At 40.8% G+C, this 17,552-nt stretch overlaps 2 protein-coding genes across 8 annotated transcripts in view; both read right to left on the bottom strand.

The window, feature by feature from the left end:
• The window catches only part of MPP4 (MAGUK p55 scaffold protein 4), a 48,434-nt gene extending 43,771 nt beyond the window's left edge, over nucleotides 1–4,663 (bottom strand). Inside the window, exons 1-2 of the mRNA XM_053597880.1 lie at nucleotides 4,500–4,663; nucleotides 3,199–3,320 (exon numbers count right to left, since the gene is read on the bottom strand). Of these exons, the coding sequence (XP_053453855.1) occupies nucleotides 3,199–3,320; nucleotides 4,500–4,575 (198 nt within the window). The 5' untranslated portion in view covers nucleotides 4,576–4,663. The remainder of the gene's footprint in view (nucleotides 1–3,198; nucleotides 3,321–4,499) is intronic.
• A 6,094-nt stretch (nucleotides 4,664–10,757) lies between these two features.
• Nucleotides 10,758–17,552, bottom strand: part of ALS2 (alsin Rho guanine nucleotide exchange factor ALS2) — an 86,187-nt gene continuing 79,392 nt past the window's right edge. For all 7 annotated transcript variants that reach the window (XM_053597517.1, XM_053597523.1, XM_053597521.1 and 4 more), the window contains 3 exons: nucleotides 14,733–14,882; nucleotides 14,435–14,531; nucleotides 10,758–12,086 (listed from right to left, as the gene is read on the bottom strand). In XM_053597517.1, the coding sequence (XP_053453492.1) occupies nucleotides 12,048–12,086; nucleotides 14,435–14,531; nucleotides 14,733–14,882 (286 nt within the window). In that variant the 3' untranslated portion in view covers nucleotides 10,758–12,047. The remainder of the gene's footprint in view (nucleotides 12,087–14,434; nucleotides 14,532–14,732; nucleotides 14,883–17,552) is intronic.

The following is a 17,552-nucleotide window of genomic DNA, read 5'->3' on the forward strand; positions in this document are numbered from 1 at the left end:
AACTTGAGTTTGGTGGCATCAGTGCTTCAAAGGCTTAATTATTGGCTGCCACTGGGAAACTGATCTTCCCAAAGCAACTTCAATGATAAAAAAGAGATTTAAACTTTTGCTTTTATAAACTGAGTAAGGGTAGGATTTCCAGGGATGAGACCAATAGGGACATGTGGATGATATACTGAGGTTTTTCTCAAGAGACAGGCTTGTTGGGACCACAGTGCTGAGAGGACCTTGGTGCTGCACAGGGCAGGAACTCAGAGGTCAGGGTCCAGCAAAGGTTACTGAGTTAAGAGGCCGGGCACATTACATATGTTTATCTGTACTCTGCTCTGCTCCCTGAGTTGTTTCCCACTCCTTTTTTAATTCTCCAGTACAAATTCATTTATAAAAATTCCAACTTTGTCTCTGCTATCCCTGAGGAATTTATTTCTATACGATGATCTAGGGTTGGGTTGCGTACTCCAAAGCCTGCCGACCACCATTCCTTAATCTTATTTTAGGACCCAAGTTTCTCTTACAAAAATAAGGCGCCAGGGACCAGCTCAGCCCAGCCTTTTCTACCCAGATCTATGAAGACACTGCTTCCCTATTCTACCTCTGGGCCAGTGCTCAGGTTCACTTGGAAGTGATGAAGGCTAAGTGAATGATGAGGGCGTGCAAAGCACCAACAGCCTACAAGTGGTGGTCAAGGGTAATGCCCACAATGCAATTAAAACTGTCTTAGCTAATCCTAAGGGTAAACTGCCTAATAGAAATCTGATTTTTTTTTTTTTTTTTTGTAGAGACAGAGTCTCACTTTATGGCCCTCAGTAGAGTGCCGTGGCGTCACACGGCTCACAGCAACCTCCAACTCCTGGGCTTAAGCGATTCTCTTGCCTCAGCCTCCCGAGTAGCTGGGACCACAGGCGCCCGCCACAACCCCCAGCTATTTTTTGGTTGCAGTTCAGCCGGGGCCAGGTTTGAACCCGCCACCCTCGGCATATGGGGCCGGCGCCCCACCGACTGAGCCACAGGTGCCGCCAGAAATCTGATTGTTTTAAAAGAGGTGATGTGAGCAGCACTTCTTTGTTCATGTTAAAGATCCTGCCACGTTGACTTCAAAGGATATGTTAACATGCATCTTAAGAATGGTCCACCACATTTCACATTTAAGTGAAGAAAATACCCACATCTCAAAAAATAACTTCAGAAAGATTTTTCTTAATATTTATTCAGAACAACAAAATTATAGTATTAGCATCCATTATCTATGATCTCATAAGTGTTATTTCAGACTGCATAAACTTTAGCCAAATTAAAAAAGAATCTTTTTTTTTTTTTTTTTGAGACAGAATCTCAAGCTGTCACCTTGGATAGAGTGCCATGGCATCACAGCTCACAGCAACTTCCAACTCTTGGGCTTAAGTGATTCTCTTGCCTCAGCCTCCCAAGGAGCTGGGACTACAGGTGCCCACCACAACACCCGGCTATTTTTTGGTTGTAGTTGTCATTGTTGTTTGGCGGGCCTGGGCTGGATTCGAACCTACCAGCTCTGGTGTATGTGGCTGGTGCGCTAGCCGCTTGAGCTACAGGCGCTGAGCCTAAAAAAGAAACCTTATAGTAAGAAAATTTTTTTTTTTTTTTGAGATAGAGTCTCAAGCTGTCACCCTGGGTAGAATACCGTGGCGTCACAGTGCACTGCAACCTCAAACTCTTGGGCTCAAGCAATTCTCTTGCCTCAGCCTCCCAAGTAGCTGGGACTACATGCGACCGCCACAACACCCAGCTATTGTTTGTTGTTGTTACTGCAGTTGTCATTGTTGTATTAGCTGGCCTGGGCCAGGTTCGAACCTCCCAGCCTCAGTGTATGTGGCCAGTGCCCTACCCACTGAGCTACAGGTGCCACCCTAGAGTAAGAAAAATTTCAAGGTAACTAAATAGAACTATAGATAGCTCCCTTTCTGATTTTAACAAACAAATAGTAACAATTTTTAAAGCATTTTTATTTGTCCAGAGCTGGCTTCAAGGACAAAGGATTGTGTTTTGTTTTGGTTTGGTTTGGTTTTTGAAACAGAATCTCACTCTGTTGCCCTGGGTAGAGTCTCATGGCATCATCATAGCTCACAGCAAACTCAAACTCCTGGGCTCAAGTGATCCTCTTGCCTTAGCCTTCTGAGTAGCTGGGACTACAGGTACCTGCCATGATGCCTGGCTAGTTTTTCTATTTTTAGTAGAGCCTGAGTCTCACTCACACTTGCTCAGGCTGGTCTCGAACTCCTGAGACCAGGCTCAAGGCATCCACCCATCTTGGCCTCCCAGAGTGTTAGGATTACAGGCATGAGCCATCATGCTAGCCTAAGGACAAAGGTGACTGATATGGTGTTGCTGATGGCCATTGTGGTGGCTGTTTTGTGAACCTAGGGGGTCTCTGCAAGAAGAAGAGTTGAGGGGAGAAAAGAAAGGAGCCACCATATTTTTTTTCCACTGAAGTTAATTCTTTCATAAGCTAAGAAGTTTGTGTAGCTCTTCTCTGAGGATTGCCTTCTATGAAATCTTTTTCCAAGTTGAAACTTCCTACCAATTGACGAGTGACACCACTGAGTAAGTAGTTGCTACGGTCTCAACGTTTGTGTACTCCTAAAATTCATAGGTTAAACTCCTCACCTCCAAAGAGATGGTATTAGGAGGTAGAACCTTTTTTTTTTTTTTTTTTTTTGAGACAAAGCCTCAAGCTGTCACCCTGGGTAGAGTGCCGTAGCATCATAGCTCATAGCAACCTCCAACTCCTGGGCTCAAGCCATTCTCCTGTCTCCACCTCCGAAGTAGCTCCCAGGCACCCGCCATAACACCTGGCTATTTTTTTGGTTGCAGCCATCATTGTTGTTTGGCAGGCCTGGGCTGGATTCAAACCTGCCAGCTCAGGTGTATGTGGCTGGCGCCTTAACTGTTTGAGCCACAGGCACCAAGCTGGAATCAGGCCATTTTAGCCAGCAAGCTAGCTAGCCCCTATGAAGGTGCCAACTACGAACCCGAGAGGGAGCCCTCACTGGACACTGAATCCACTGGCAACTTGATCGTGGACTTCGCAGCAACCAGAACTGTGAGAAATAAATTTCTGTTGTTTATAAACTGGGCATTTTGTTGTAATAGCCTGGATAGATTAAGACAATAGTTTTCTGCCCACTGCAGTAAGCGCAGACTTCCAAGCAATGGCGTGCTTACCTTTAGCAGAGCCTGCAGCCACGGGGAATGGAGGAGGTCATATAAGAGACACACTCCGTTCACATCTCGGCTGTAGAACAGACTCAATTCTTGTAGCACAAGCCTCAGGATTTGGGAGAGGCCTAGGAAAGGGAGTGAACAGAGAGACGGTGGCACATGGAGTGGAAAGGAAGGCAGCTGAAAATGTGAAAGGCAATTCAGACAGCTGGGACACGTCATCTCGTCTCATTAGGAATGAAAATGACACTGGGTTTGCAGCCAAAAGACCTTGGCTTCAAGTCCTGTCCCATCACTTGCTATGTGAACTTAAGAAAGTCATGTAACTATCTGAAACCAGTTTTCTTGTGGCAAAATGAGAATGTGCTAATTTTCTTATAGGGTTGTTAATATCCCATGAAATAATAGATCATAAAACACAGATGTAAGATCATGAGAGTAACATGATTGCTTTCCCCTCCTCCATCTTACCAGCCTGTGGCTTATCTCAAAATCATCCAAATGTATGGTTCTTCTTTCTCTAACTCAAACATAGTCATTTGTTCTTAACCTTTTTCTGAGAATCCTTACTGAAAGTGCTATTGAAAAATTCTTATTCCCAATAGGTTTTTGTGTGTGTGTGTGTGTTAGACAGAGTCTCACTTTGTCACCCTGGTAGTGTGCCCTGGCATCATAGCTCACAGCAACCTCAAACTCTCGGGCTCAAAACAATACTCTTGCCTCAGCCTCCTGAGTAGCTGGGACTACAGGTGCCTGCCACAATGGACGGCTATTTTTGAAGACAGGGTCTCCTCTTGTTCAGTCTGATCTCAAACCTCTCCAACCTGCCTTGGCCTCCCAGAGTGCTGGGATTACAGGCATGAGCCACCATGCCCGGCATTCCCCCTAGGTTTTTAATACAAATCATAGTATTCTCCTGATTTAAGAGACTAAACAGATTTTAGTGAAGGGTTGGTTTTTTCAACAATGTTTTTATAATATTATAGCAATATTTGGGGTTTTTTTATTCCTTTTGACTTTCTGACCCATATAGTGATATTTTGAATGTAAACAATTTTACATAAAACATTGTAGGATAAAGGAAAACATTGTACTGAATCCACCGTGTCAATTTCTTTCCTTCCTGCCTTAAAATTTGTTGTTAAAACTTATCACGAGTAGTTGTAGTGCAACCCAAAGTGCATAGATTCCTTGTAGGAATCAGAATAAATCTATTAGAATTTCTGCCTATTTGTTTTCCCACATGTTTAAAGTGATATCATAAGGACTTTCTGGTCTAAAACAGGAACGCTGGCAATACCTACCATTCTCTGGGTTGGTCGTGGTAGAAAGGTCCATGTCCTTGTCTGGTGGATCTGCTCCTTTGTCTGACTGTATCATTCTCCCTGCTCAGTTTCCAAAAGGATTTCAGGGCTAGGAAACAGATCGATAAACAGCACACAGCTCACTCAGTTACACTGGGCTCACAGTTGCTGCAACATTGGAACATATTTTCAACAGCATTTACTGAGCAAGCCAGGCCCTGTGCTGCATGCGGCCATACACGTCAAATAAACAGTCTTCCCTGTGGGGCTTACTCTTTACATTAACCATCACCAGCTGTGAAAGAGGAAACTACACTTCATAAAACACTCCCTCAGCCTCCTCTAGTTTGAACAAGTGACAAATAACACTATATTGATTCATTTTCCACCTTTTTGTTCATCAGAGCTCAGAAGAGTCTTCCCTGGCCTGACTCTCCGGGAGCCTGGTTCCCTCTTCTTCCACCTTAGAGTTCATTAGAAGAACTAGCCGAACACAACCGCAAGGGTTATGTGTTTTTAGCGAGGCATTCTCTTAGGATTCAGAGACAACATAAAAACAATCTGTTTTTTTTTTCAAAATCATTTTCTTGGCTCAACCCTACAGGGTGTCTAGATTCTAGACAATTGCTCTTAACCCTGCCAGATTCAATACCAGTCTTTAACAACTAATTTGAAATGCCTGTTTCCATCTTTATTTTCTTTTTTTCTTTTTTGTAGAGACAGAGTCTCACTGTACCACCCTTGGGTAGAGTGCCGTGGCGTCACACGGCTCGCAGCAACCTCTAACTCCTGGGCTTAAGCGATTCTCTTGCCTCAGCCTCCCGAGCAGCTGGGACTACAGGCGCCCGCCACAACGCCCGGCTATTTTTTGTTGCCGTTTTGGCCGGGGCTGGGTTTGAACCCACCACCCTCGGCATATGGGGCCGGCGCCCTACTCACTGAGCCACAGGCGCCGCCCCCATCTTTATTTTCTATATTGCTTTAGGTAGGTTTAGTTTGAAGAACTAGAAACCTAGAATAGCAATGATTTAGAGTAGAAGTTCCTATTTTTCTGTCGTGAAAGTTCAGAGGCAGAGGCAATGCGGGGCTGGTAGGGCAGCCTTTCTCCAGGGTGTCATCAGGGAACAGGCTCCTGTCAGCTCACGGTTCCCCTGGGGTGTGGTGTGGTTCTCATCTACCTGCTCAAGATAGTCATGGAACTGCAGCCATCACTTCTACATTTCAGTCATGGGGGAAGGGATTAAGAAAACCAGGGAACATATCCACTGCTCTTTAAGGCAGTTTCCCAGAAGTTGTACTACCTACCCAGTGAGGATCACCATATGCCCTATGTAACTTCAGATGTCCCGCTGAATTTTCATTTCCCTGAAAAACATGTACAATCATCTGAACCTAGAACCCATCTTTTCTTTACATAAAAACACAAAACATTTTTGCATACACTTAATATACAATAAATCCGATCAAATGCTACCACCATGACTGAGATATAAATTTACTTTGTTTTGCTTTACATTTTATCAAGTTGTTCACTTTAGAAAATCATGTCATTAATGGTAATGCTGCTTGTGGTATTTACTTATTTTTTATTTTTATTTTATTTATTTTTTTGAGACAGAGTCTCATTTTGCCTTGATAGAGCACTGTGGTGGTGTAGCTCACAGCAAAGCTCAGACTCCTGGGCTCAAACAATTCTCTTGCCTCAGCCTCCTGAATAGCTGGGATTACAGGCACCCTGCTATTTTTAGAGATAAGGTCTGGCTTTTGCTCAGGCTGGTCTCAAACTCTGCCCACCTCAGCCTCCTAGAGTGCTGAGATTACAGGCGTGAGCCACTGCGGCTGGCCTGCATTGGTATTTAGGGGATCACTACGGCACACCAGGATCAGGCTGCATCTGTACCTGCATTCAAAGCTGCTGCTTCTTGGGTAGATTTTTGTATAGGTTCACACATGTGTTTGTTCATTCTATCTTTTGGTGTAGTGATGTTCCATATTTACATACTGAATTATACAGTATAATCAACTACATTTCTTTAATTTGTCCTTTTTGTCATTACTAAAGGATTAGTGATGACTAAGTGTCTTGGTTTGGGTTCCTCTAGGATCAGACACAGAGCAAGGACTCTAGGACAAGTAACCTATTGGGAAAGTGATCCCAGGAAATGCCAGGAGACAAGAGGATTGAGGCAGGTGAGGGGAAAAGTCAGTAATAGGTGGGTGGCTCATGCCTGTAGTCCTAACACTCTGGAGGCCAAGGCAGGTGGATGCCTTGGTCTCAGGAGTTTGAGACCAGTCTGAGCAAGAGTGAGACAGACAGACAGACACACATACACACACATACACCCTCCTGATTTCTACTAAAAATAGGAAAAATTAGCTAGACGTTGTGGCAAGTGCTTATAGTCCCAGGTACTTGGAAGGCTGAAGCAAGAGGATTGCTTAAACCCAGGAGTTGGAGGTTACTGTGAGCTATGATGTGAGCACTCTACCCAGGGCAACAGAGTGAGACTCTGTCTCAAAAAAAAAAAAAGGTGTGTCATTAAACAAGTAACCACTAAGGGCAACTAGAGCTCAATCCCATGGGGAACATGGAATAATGGGGGTATCTAGGCACCAGTGTTGTCGAGTATGGGTTGAGAGCTGTTCCCAGAAAGCATTACTTCTGGCTCTTCCAGTCTGCCACATGTATACCCTCAGATGGGAAGTGTAGGTGCTGGTAGTTGGAAGCAGGCCCAGAGACCACCAAAATGGCAAGGACCAAAATATGGGTAAGGGCACTAACAACATTTGTCATAGTGGAATAATAAAGAATAAATTAGAGGTTTTTTTTTTTTTTTTGAGAAAGTCTCATTTTGTCACCCTTGATCAAGTGCTGTGGCTTCAGAGCTCACAGCAACCTCAAACTCTTGGTCTCAAGTGATCCTCTTGACTCAGTTTTTTATTTTTAGTAAAGATGGGGGTCTCACTCTTGCTCAGGCTGGTCTTGAACTCAAGATCTTAAGCAATCCACCAGCCTTGAACTCCCAGAGTGCTAGGATTACAGGTGTGAGCCATTGCACCCAGCAAATTAGGATTTTTAATGAAAAATTTCAAATTAGTTATTAAAGATTGGGATATTGAATTTCACAGGGTTCAGAACCACTCAGGGGTCCTCAAACTTTTTAAACAGGGGGCCAGTTCACTGTCCCTCAGATCGTTGGAGGGCCGGACTATAGTTTAAAAAAAGAAAACGATGAAGAAATTCCTATGCACACTACACATATCTTATTTTGAAGTAAGAAAACAAAATGGGAACAAATACAATCATACCGCCTCATGTGGCCCACCGGCCACAGTTTGAGGACCCCTGGATGAAGGGTTTCTAAAAGAAAAAAAATCATTATTGTCTCTAAATTCTAAGGCAATGTGAAGAGCAACACAGAAAGCTGCCAGAATTTTCAACAACTTTCCCATACATAGAGTTTTCTAGTCCCACTGAAGTACTTTGCTCAATTCTACCAAAAGTCAACATCATTAAGTTTTTGCCATGCCTACCGCTATCTGCCTTGCCTAGTGTAAGGGAGTCAGGTTAAACCATGCCTTCTCCTGTGTTCTGCTTTTTGAGCTTCTATAACGAATCATCTAGCAAAACAGGTGTATATGTAACTCATCTTTCTCCCTAGAGGAAGGGAATTAAAAAGGGAAAGGGGGGCTTGGCGCCCATAGCTCAGTTGAGTAGGGTGCCAGCCACATACACCAAGGCTGGCGGGTTCTAGCAGGCCTGGGCCTACTAAACAATAATGACAACTGCAACCAGAAAATAGCCAGGCATTGTGGCAGGCGCCTGTAGTCACAGCTACTTGGGAGGCTGAGGCAAGAGAATAGCTTAAGCCTAGGAGTTTGAGGTTGCTGTGAGCTGTGACACTATGGCACTCTACCCAGGACGACAGCTTGAGACTCTGTCTCAAAAAAAAAAAAAAGGACAGGGAGTGCCCACCAGACAAAAATCTGTCAAAATCTGATACGCTTGGGCATCCCACAATTCACGTCCTTAGTGAAGCAGAACAAACAAGCTGTTGTTTGCACATCATAAGATGGACCAATTTCTTCCATGTTTAATGCCCAAATGGCACTGGGCTGAACGAGGCCTTCCAGTTCAGCAGACGGCAGCACTAGAGACTGTCGATTCTGAGATGAAACTACTGTAAGGGAGCTTGATAGACTGTGCTTCACAGACAGATGGTGGTTTTTATAGTGAACTTAATTATTAAAATAACCTCTAATAAATCTACAGCCAATGTTGAAGTGACCTGAGTAACTAATTCATATATTCAAAAAGGCTCATTTTGACCAAAGATTTCTCAGCCATAAAGGCAAAAATATAGATATTTCATCTCTACAACTTAGGTAGGTGAATTTAAAAAACTGCTTGCCAGATTATCCTCAGGTTTCTGTCACAAATTTACTATGGACTGGTTACTACGACTTTAACCCCCTTTCCTAACAAACTTTAGATTATTATTAAAAGTCAAGACTCCCCTACTCCTATTACGCTTGCTTTTCAAAATACTTTTTACTAAACAAACTCTGAAAAAGCACTTGAAAACGTAATCATAAGCCATGGCTCATAAAAATGGCTGGCTTCCTGTGGGCCAAAATGCCGTTTATTAGTTCTAGGACAAATGCTTGATTTTACTCATCTTCATGATAACTCATTCAAAGAAAAACCTGCCCTTTTGAAATAAAATTATCCATATAATTTGAGTTGCAATGAAACTAAAGAATTTGAATTACTCAGAATTATATCTTTAAGAACTAAGAACTAGGGTGGCACCTGTGGCTCAAGGAGTAGGGCGCTGGCCCCATATACTGGAGGTGGTGGGGTCAAACGTCATTTTTTTGGCCCCGGCCAAAAAAAACTGCAACAACAACAACAAAAAAAACCCAACCAACCAATCAACCAACCAAACAAACAAAACAAACAAAAAAAAACCCCTAAGAACTAAGAGATGGTCATAAGCAATATCTTCTGGAAAGGCAGGATTATTTGGCAGGGTCTCTTACCTGTAAGAGTGTGAACACGCAGTGCTGCTCCGATCCAGACAAAAACTTTAGTAGAAAGCACAAGTAGGCTGTTAGGAGCCAAAGTCACCTCACTGTTCCAGATAAAATCTCTGCACATCCTCTTTGACTTAATCCACAGACACCTAACCCAGTCTAACCACTAAATTACTCACAAGCTTTTCCCAACACAAATCTTCTTAAAGTATTGCTTGCACTGAAAAGTCTAATTTATATCATTTTCATTCCAGCATTTTTTTCTCAAGATGTCAGCACATAGTTACCACCAAAAAACACTAGTATCTTTTTTATTATTTCAGGATAACAGATACCACACAACAAAAGACAGTACTTTTGTTTTTGGAGACAGTCTCACTCTGTCTGGGTAGAGTGCTGCGGCATCATCATAGCTCACAGCAACCTCAAACTCCTAGGCTCAAGTGATCCTCTAGCTTTAGCCTCCGAGTAGCTGAGACTATGGGAGCCTTCCAAAACTTACCCAGCTAGTTTTTCTATTTTTAGGAGGGCTGTAGTCTTACTTTTTTTTTTTTTTGAGACAGAGTCTCACTCCGTTGCCCTGGGTAGAGTGCTGTGGTGTCACAGCTCACAGCAACCTCAAACCCCTGGCTTCAAATAATCCTCTGCCTCAGTTTTTCTATTTTTGGTAGAAATAGGGTCTTGTTCTTTTTCAGGCTGGTTGTGAATTCCTAAACTCAAGCAATCCATCTGCCTTAGCCTTTCAGAGTGCTAGGATTACAGCTGTGATTACAGTTTATTTTTTTGAGACAGAGTCTCGCTTTGTCACCCTCAGTAGAGTGCCCTGGCATCATAGCTCACAGTAACCTCAGACTCTTGGGTTCAAGTGATTCTCTTGCCTCAGCCACCCAAGTAGCTGGGACTATAGGTGCTTGCCACGATGCCCAGCTATTTTTAGAGACAGGGTCTCGCTCATGCTCAGGCTGGTCTTGAACCTGTGAGTTCAGGCTATTCACCTGTCTCAGCTTCCCAGAGGGCTAGGATTATAGGGCTAGGTAAGCCACTATGCCTGGACCCAGTTTGTTTATTTTAAAGTGAGAAATCTCTAAAATCCAGAGGGACCTCTAAAGCCAATACAAAGAGACATGGGAACAATGTAGGCAAAAGAAATACTAAACTTGGGTTTCCTTTAATTTTTTAGACTGCTCTGTCCATTTCTGCTGCAATCATAAAACCACCTCATAAAGACCGATGCCTTTTATTATGAAAATTGCTGTTACATCACAGCCAACATTCCAAAACAGTATTTTAATAAACACTTGTCTTGATTATAAAGTACAGCAGAAACCATGATCCTTTTTCAAAAGTATTTTAACATTTGCTGAGTCACTTAACATAAATAGGGACACTCCATATGCTCACCATGGTGTGCAGGGGATGAGATGAGGAAGAGCACCTATATTATTCAAAACAGCTACTAGTGCTACTTATACAGTATAAACCAACAACTTATAATGGGACAGTTTTAAAAAAGCAAAAAGCAAAACACTAAAATGTTGAGGTGCTATAATACTTTTGAGATGGAAAAAGCCAAAGCTTATTTCCCTTTTTGTTCTCTGTGAGTTGAGTGCGAGGTATAGGGAAGAAACCACTACACCAGATTGATCGATGCAGTTCTTTGCTTCCACATTTCCCAATCTTTCATCCTGCTCCAAAATACAGCTTGCATGCAAAGCTCCTCGGGCTCTCATTCACAGGCCACAGAAGACAGCGTTTGCACAGGGACAAATGAGGTTCCACAGCAGCTCAGAGTCAGTGTTTTGTATTCCAGTGTAGCTTAGTGAGAAAACCAAAACCAAAATTCCTATGGTCTTCTTAATTAGGAGACAGAAAACTCCTATTTAGATGTGTTCCATGTTTGAGGTGGTGGCAGGGGCAGGATGTGGTAGTCACTGCATAAAACCTCTCCCATCATGGAAAAGCTTAGAAAAAGTTAAAACTGTAGTTTAAAAGTTCCTCTTTCGGCAAAAAAGCATGATACACACATGATTGGAAGGGATTTAGGAAGGCAGAGTGTGGCCCACTATAGTTTCAAGTACAATCTAGTTCTTGCAAAGGGATCTGGGTAACTGCAGATGGATTCAGGCAAATCAGAACTCAAAAATATTCATCAACTTCTTTAATGTAAGAAGCTAGACTGGGAATTTTCTTACAACTTCACATAGGTGACATACCCTTCACTGTAGGAAGAGATCTCTTCTTTTTCCAAATAGTAGATGAATGATATTTTTGGAATTTAACACAGGCCAAGGGCTAGTCTAATCTGATTTCTACCTCCTTTTCAATTCTCCCTTTAAACTCTACAGTCTTTTTCTCTGGGCTCAGAGATCTCATTATTAGTAAGGGTCAGAAATAACAACCAAAATAACATAAAGTCCTTTCCAATTTCAACACCCTTTTGCTACTACAGAAGACTCCAGATGGTGCTGTGACTCTGTAGTAGATAATTCCGTCTTCAAGCTGTTAGGTAGTCTAGTTAAGCTTCTCACGCTGGATCTGGTAGTAACATGCCTGGAAAAACGTTCAAAACAGTTTTAAATTTGCTTTTAAAGAAGTTACACAAACAGAACAACAGATACAGTTAAAGAAAAAAAAATCCTTATTAATAAATTCAGTGGATGGCCCAACAAATTTAGTTGTTTTGACTTTTTCTGTTCCCTTCTAGTTCCTCTATCCAATGGCTATGCTTTTTTGCCTTGTCATAATTAGTATAAACTTTTTTTCATTTTCCAAATAAAAAATCTTTTTACAAGCTGAATGGTATTATTCTTCATCAAGTAGAAATACCATAATTTGCCACTACTGATTGTAGAGTAGGGCATGTAGAGTATCCTGACTGTTAAAAGGTACATCAGAACTATAATCAGAACCACCTAGTATATTTCTGTGTTAATAAACATAATAAACATTAAGCATCACTGCAGACTTACTGAGTCAGAATTTTCTAGGGATCCACTTACGCCTGGCTAGTCGTTGGTTTTTGTTGTGGGGGGGGGCACTAGTTTTTAAATTTTCTGTAATGACAAGGTCTTGCTGTGTTGGTCTCAAACTCCTTACCTCTAGTGATCCTCCTTCCTCAGCTTCCCCAAATGCTGGGATTGCAGGTGTGAGCCCCCATACCCAGCCTCCACAAACATTTTTGGTATTGTCTATATCTATGTTAGTAACAATAGCTCTCTAAAAGGGTGATGGCTACTTATTCCAGTATCAGTAATATGGAAATAATAATGATTTCACCATTATCCTGCCAGCACTGGGTATAATTTTAAAATATTTTTGCTAGTTTAGCAGGCATGAAATGGCATCTTGTTTAATCTGAGGTTTCAGTGAGGTTGAGCATTTTTTTCTTCATGCAATTCAGTTTCTTCCTTGGTGATTTGTTTAGAGATATTCTAACATAAATACTAGTAGTCATTTCTGGACAATATTTTTCACAGTTTCTGCCCCTTTTCAGTTTGTTAAGAAAAGTTGTGTTCCTTCTCTTCCTCCCTCTCCCTCCTCATCCTTCTCGTTTTCGGAAGGAAGGAAGAAGAAAGGGAGGGAGGCAGGCTGATGGTATTTTACTTGAAAAGTTAGAGAAGTTAACCCAAGCCAGAAACTTGCCATTAAATTCTGGGTTTTTTTTTCTCATTTTGATGTGCCTATCTTTCCTTCTATCTTCAAATCTCTATATTTAAATCCCAAAGCATCTCTAATTTGCTATTTCACCTTCCCTCCAAAACTGCTAATATACTAAGCTATCCAATACTTTGTTTTACCATTTATTAAATAATTCTTCTTTACATTTTTGTATGTATCTATTCCTGAGACAGTAACATGTTATTTTAGCTTAATTTTTATTATCTTAATTATTATCATTTAATAATATTTTATTAACTAGAAGAATGGGTCTATTCACTTTTTACAAGTGTTTTTGGCATTTTCTTTCTTCTCCTTCTCTCTCTCTTTTTTTTTTTTTTTTTTGGGGGGGGGAGCATCTTCTATCTGTTCTTCCAATAAACATTAGAATCATTCTTCCAAATCCCAAGAAAAATCAAGGCGGGAAACTGAAATGACTTCTAAAAACCCCTCAAGGGCGCCTGAAACAAAACCTCATTTGTAACCCACTGGCTGTAGGAAATACCAAGATAAGAAAAAAGACAGAACTCAAATTCATCATTTACCTGCTGCTTCCATGTTCTACCTTACTTCCACCAAATAGCTATACTGGGAGACACTATGTGGACACTAAGAATCCTTTCTGTTCCTTTTTTAGAGTTATAATTACCTATGCAAATATGAGCATTTATAACAATTTGATTAATTTACAGGAAAAAATGAATAGGAATAATTTGCTTTAGTATTTGGAAAAATAACTGACTTATCCTATTTTTCTTTAATATACAGTATCATCATGTTTTAAAATATCAACACACGCTGGCTCGGTGCCCATAGTACAGTGGTTATGGCGCCAGCCACATGCACCAAGGCTGGAGGGTTTGAACCCGGCCTGGGCCAGCTAAACAACAACAACTGCAACAAAAAAATAAAAATATAGCCGGGCGTTGGGTTGGGCACCTGTAGTCCCAGTTACTTGGGAGGCTGAGGCAGGAGAATCGCTTAAGCCTGAGAGTTTGAGGTTATTGTGAGCTGTGACGCCGCAGCACTCTACCAAGGGTGACATACTGAAACTGTCTCAAAAAAAAAAAAAAAAAAATCAACACACACAAAATAAAAATCAATACAATGTGTGGTCTAAAGTCATTTAAGGTTTGCAATAAGCTTTTGTATAAAAAAGACAGTGATTAATGACATTTATAATGTGGTAAATAAAGGACTGATTTGAAGATAGAACATTATTAAATAATACTGACACTTACCTTCAAGGTGGTGAACATTATACCCTGTTCCCCATGTTGAAGATAGGGGTCCATCAGATCCTCAATGAGATGCACCTCAGACCCTAAATTCCTAATCCTGCCCCAAAGAGAAAAAGATGCTGAGTTATTTTTGCTTACATGTCCATACTTCTTCCTGAAATAGCATAGTGGAATGGGTTGCTAAAAGTGGATTTTTTTCCAATGAAAAGCATATTCCTGTGATTAGTTCAGAAAATGTATGGACCAGACTTGTTAAAATAATAACCTGCTAATAATAAAGACAGAAAAGATTGCTTACCTGGCCCGTAGCACCACATATAAGAACACGGGAAACAAATCATCCATGGACCACAAGAAGTCTTCCTGGAGTGATGCTAGGACACTCTGAGAGATCTCTTCAAAAGTCTGCTGGATGACTTTAAGTTTGTCTGATGGGGTAAACGTTGTGCTGTCATAAAGATAATGACAAAAAAATATCCTATAATTTTCTTTTTTTTTTGAGACAGGGTCTCACTATGTCGCCCTCAGTAGAGTGCTGTGATGTCACAGCTCAAAGCAACCTCAAACACTTGGGCATAAGTGATTCTTTTGCCTCCTGAGTAGCTGGGACTACAGGTACCCGCCACAACACCCAGCTATTTTTTGTTGCAGTTGTCATTGTGGTTTAGCAGGCGCAGGCTGGGCTCAAACCTGCCAGCCTCAGTGTATGTGGCTGGCGCCCTGCCCACAGAGCTACGGGTGCCGAGCCAATATCCTATACTTTTCTTAATAAAGTCATTTGATATTCCTTCCTGAGACTCACAGGCCTAAAATTGGACACGTCAAGCACAAATGAGTCACTGGAAGCGATGACTTTGTAATTCTGTGGTGCTAAGAGAAAAGAAGTCTCCACTGTCTGGGATTCATGCGGAAGAATTCATAAATCATATTCATTCATATTGTTTCCTTTTATTCATGTGAAATCTTATTCTCCTATTAGATACTCTTTTTTGAGTGAGAAGTTTGGTTAATTTACATTGGTTAAAGATGTGATCATGTAGATAAATATCTGAATAGGTACCCCAGCATTTTTGAAAATGCAAGGGCATTTTGGAGTAAAAGATAACCCAAATGGTCCCAAGGAGCCTTTCTTATCTCCAGGTTGAGTATGACACCATCAATATGTGGGGCGCTCAGAGAAGGAGTGGGAAACCTGCAGCCCTAAGGCCACATGTGCCCTTCTAGGCCCTTAACTGGGGCCTTTTGACTGAATTGAAATTTTACAGAACAAATCCTTTTATTTTTATTAATATAGTTTTTGTCTTTTTTATTTCATTGTTAAAATGAACATATTTAAAATATTAAAGAATAAAATAAGTTTCAACAGATTGGCACAATTCGAACATTAGTAAGGTGTAAGGGTTAAATTGACGGCTGCCACACTCATGATTTAGTTCTAACTTCCCCGGCCTGCCTGGCACCACTACCACACAAGGCTGGGTGGTTGAGAGTTTATTGGGGTGGGGGGAGGAGTTTGGAGTACACCAGTCTGTTACCAGTTTTATCAAAGGTGCACTGTGTTTCTGTTTGAAGTAGAATTTGTGAATAGCTGCACAGCTCAACAGTATTTTATAATTCTATCTGCTGAAGAGTCATGTCAAAGAAGACCAAGAGAATACTGAAGGAACAATACAGATTTTTTAACAAGGACTTGGAATTGCATCATCTTGTTTCTGCTAAAGATAAAATTATTTGCCTTCTCTATGATACTGCAATATCAACATTAAAGAAATTCATTGCTCATCAGCATTATAATACTCATAAGGATCACAAATATTTTAAATTAGAGGGAGAAGCCCAAAGGTTCTACTGTCAAAATTAAAAGATGAGAAGCAAAAGCAAAGACAATTCTTTCAAGCAGCAATAAGATCAAGAAACAATGCCACCGAAGCAACTTATAAAGTAGTTTATAACTCTGAGAAACAAGGGAAGCCATTCAGTGATATAAAAATTGTGAAAGAATACATTTAAAGTTGTAGGATGCTTAGACTGCAATAATGTTTCAAAGTACAAACAACTATCTCTTTAAGAAGAATCATAACTGATTTGGGAGCATGAATTAGGCTTTACTTAATAGAACTCATGCAATACTTCAAAAGGAAAATATATATTATTCAATGGTTTGGATGAATCAACTGATACTACTGACTTGGTGCAGGTTTTATACTTCATTAGGGTCATAATAAAAATTTTTCTTTGCTGTGAAGCTACTTGCTTTAGGCATTCTTGTGAACAGAACATGAGGAATAGACATCTTCAACAACTGTCATGACAAATGGCGTAAATTTGGACTAAATTTAGTGATTGTATATACAGACGGTGCACTTTCCATGAGAGGAAAACATGAAGGGTTTATTGCCCAGATAAAAAAAAATACTAACAGATCTAGATGCTCTAATTTCTTTCCAATGTAATTTGCATCAGCAAAATCTCTGTGCTAAAGCTACCATTTTAAGTGACATTTTGAAATGAATTATAAATATTGTCAACTATAATCAGGAAAATGCAACACGGCCTTATCAGTTTCCTAACATGGTAAAGTTGAAGGATGAGGTATGCAGTGTGGATTTGCTGTATCATTCTAAAATGCCTTGCTATCACAGGGACAGGTGTTAGCCAAAACTTTATTTCTGCAAGAACAGACAGATTTTATGAAGGACAGAATCAGCAATATGAATCATTGAAAGATTTCTGTAGAAATGCAGCATTTCTGTATAATATGTCAAATCAAAACAACTTGAATGTTTCTTTGCAAAGTAAAATTATATCTATATGATAATAGGCAAAAAAGTCCAAATATCTTGAAAAAAGCTATCCTTTTTAATTTTATCTATCTGTTTATTTATTATTTATTTTTTTTTTTGAGACAGTCTCACTTGGTCACCCTCAGTAGAGTGCCATGCTGTCTTAGCTCACAGCAACCTCAAACTCTTGGGTTCAAGCAATCCTTTTGCCTCAGCCTCCCAAGCAGCTGAGATTATAAGTGCCCACCACAATGCCCAGCTATTTTTTAGAGACTGGGTCTCGCTCTTGCTCAGGTTTGTCTCGAACTCGTGAACTCAGGCAATCCACCTGCTTT

This window comes from Nycticebus coucang, chromosome 7, assembly GCF_027406575.1.
Source record: "Nycticebus coucang isolate mNycCou1 chromosome 7, mNycCou1.pri, whole genome shotgun sequence".
Lineage (NCBI taxonomy): Eukaryota > Metazoa > Chordata > Mammalia > Primates > Lorisidae > Nycticebus > Nycticebus coucang.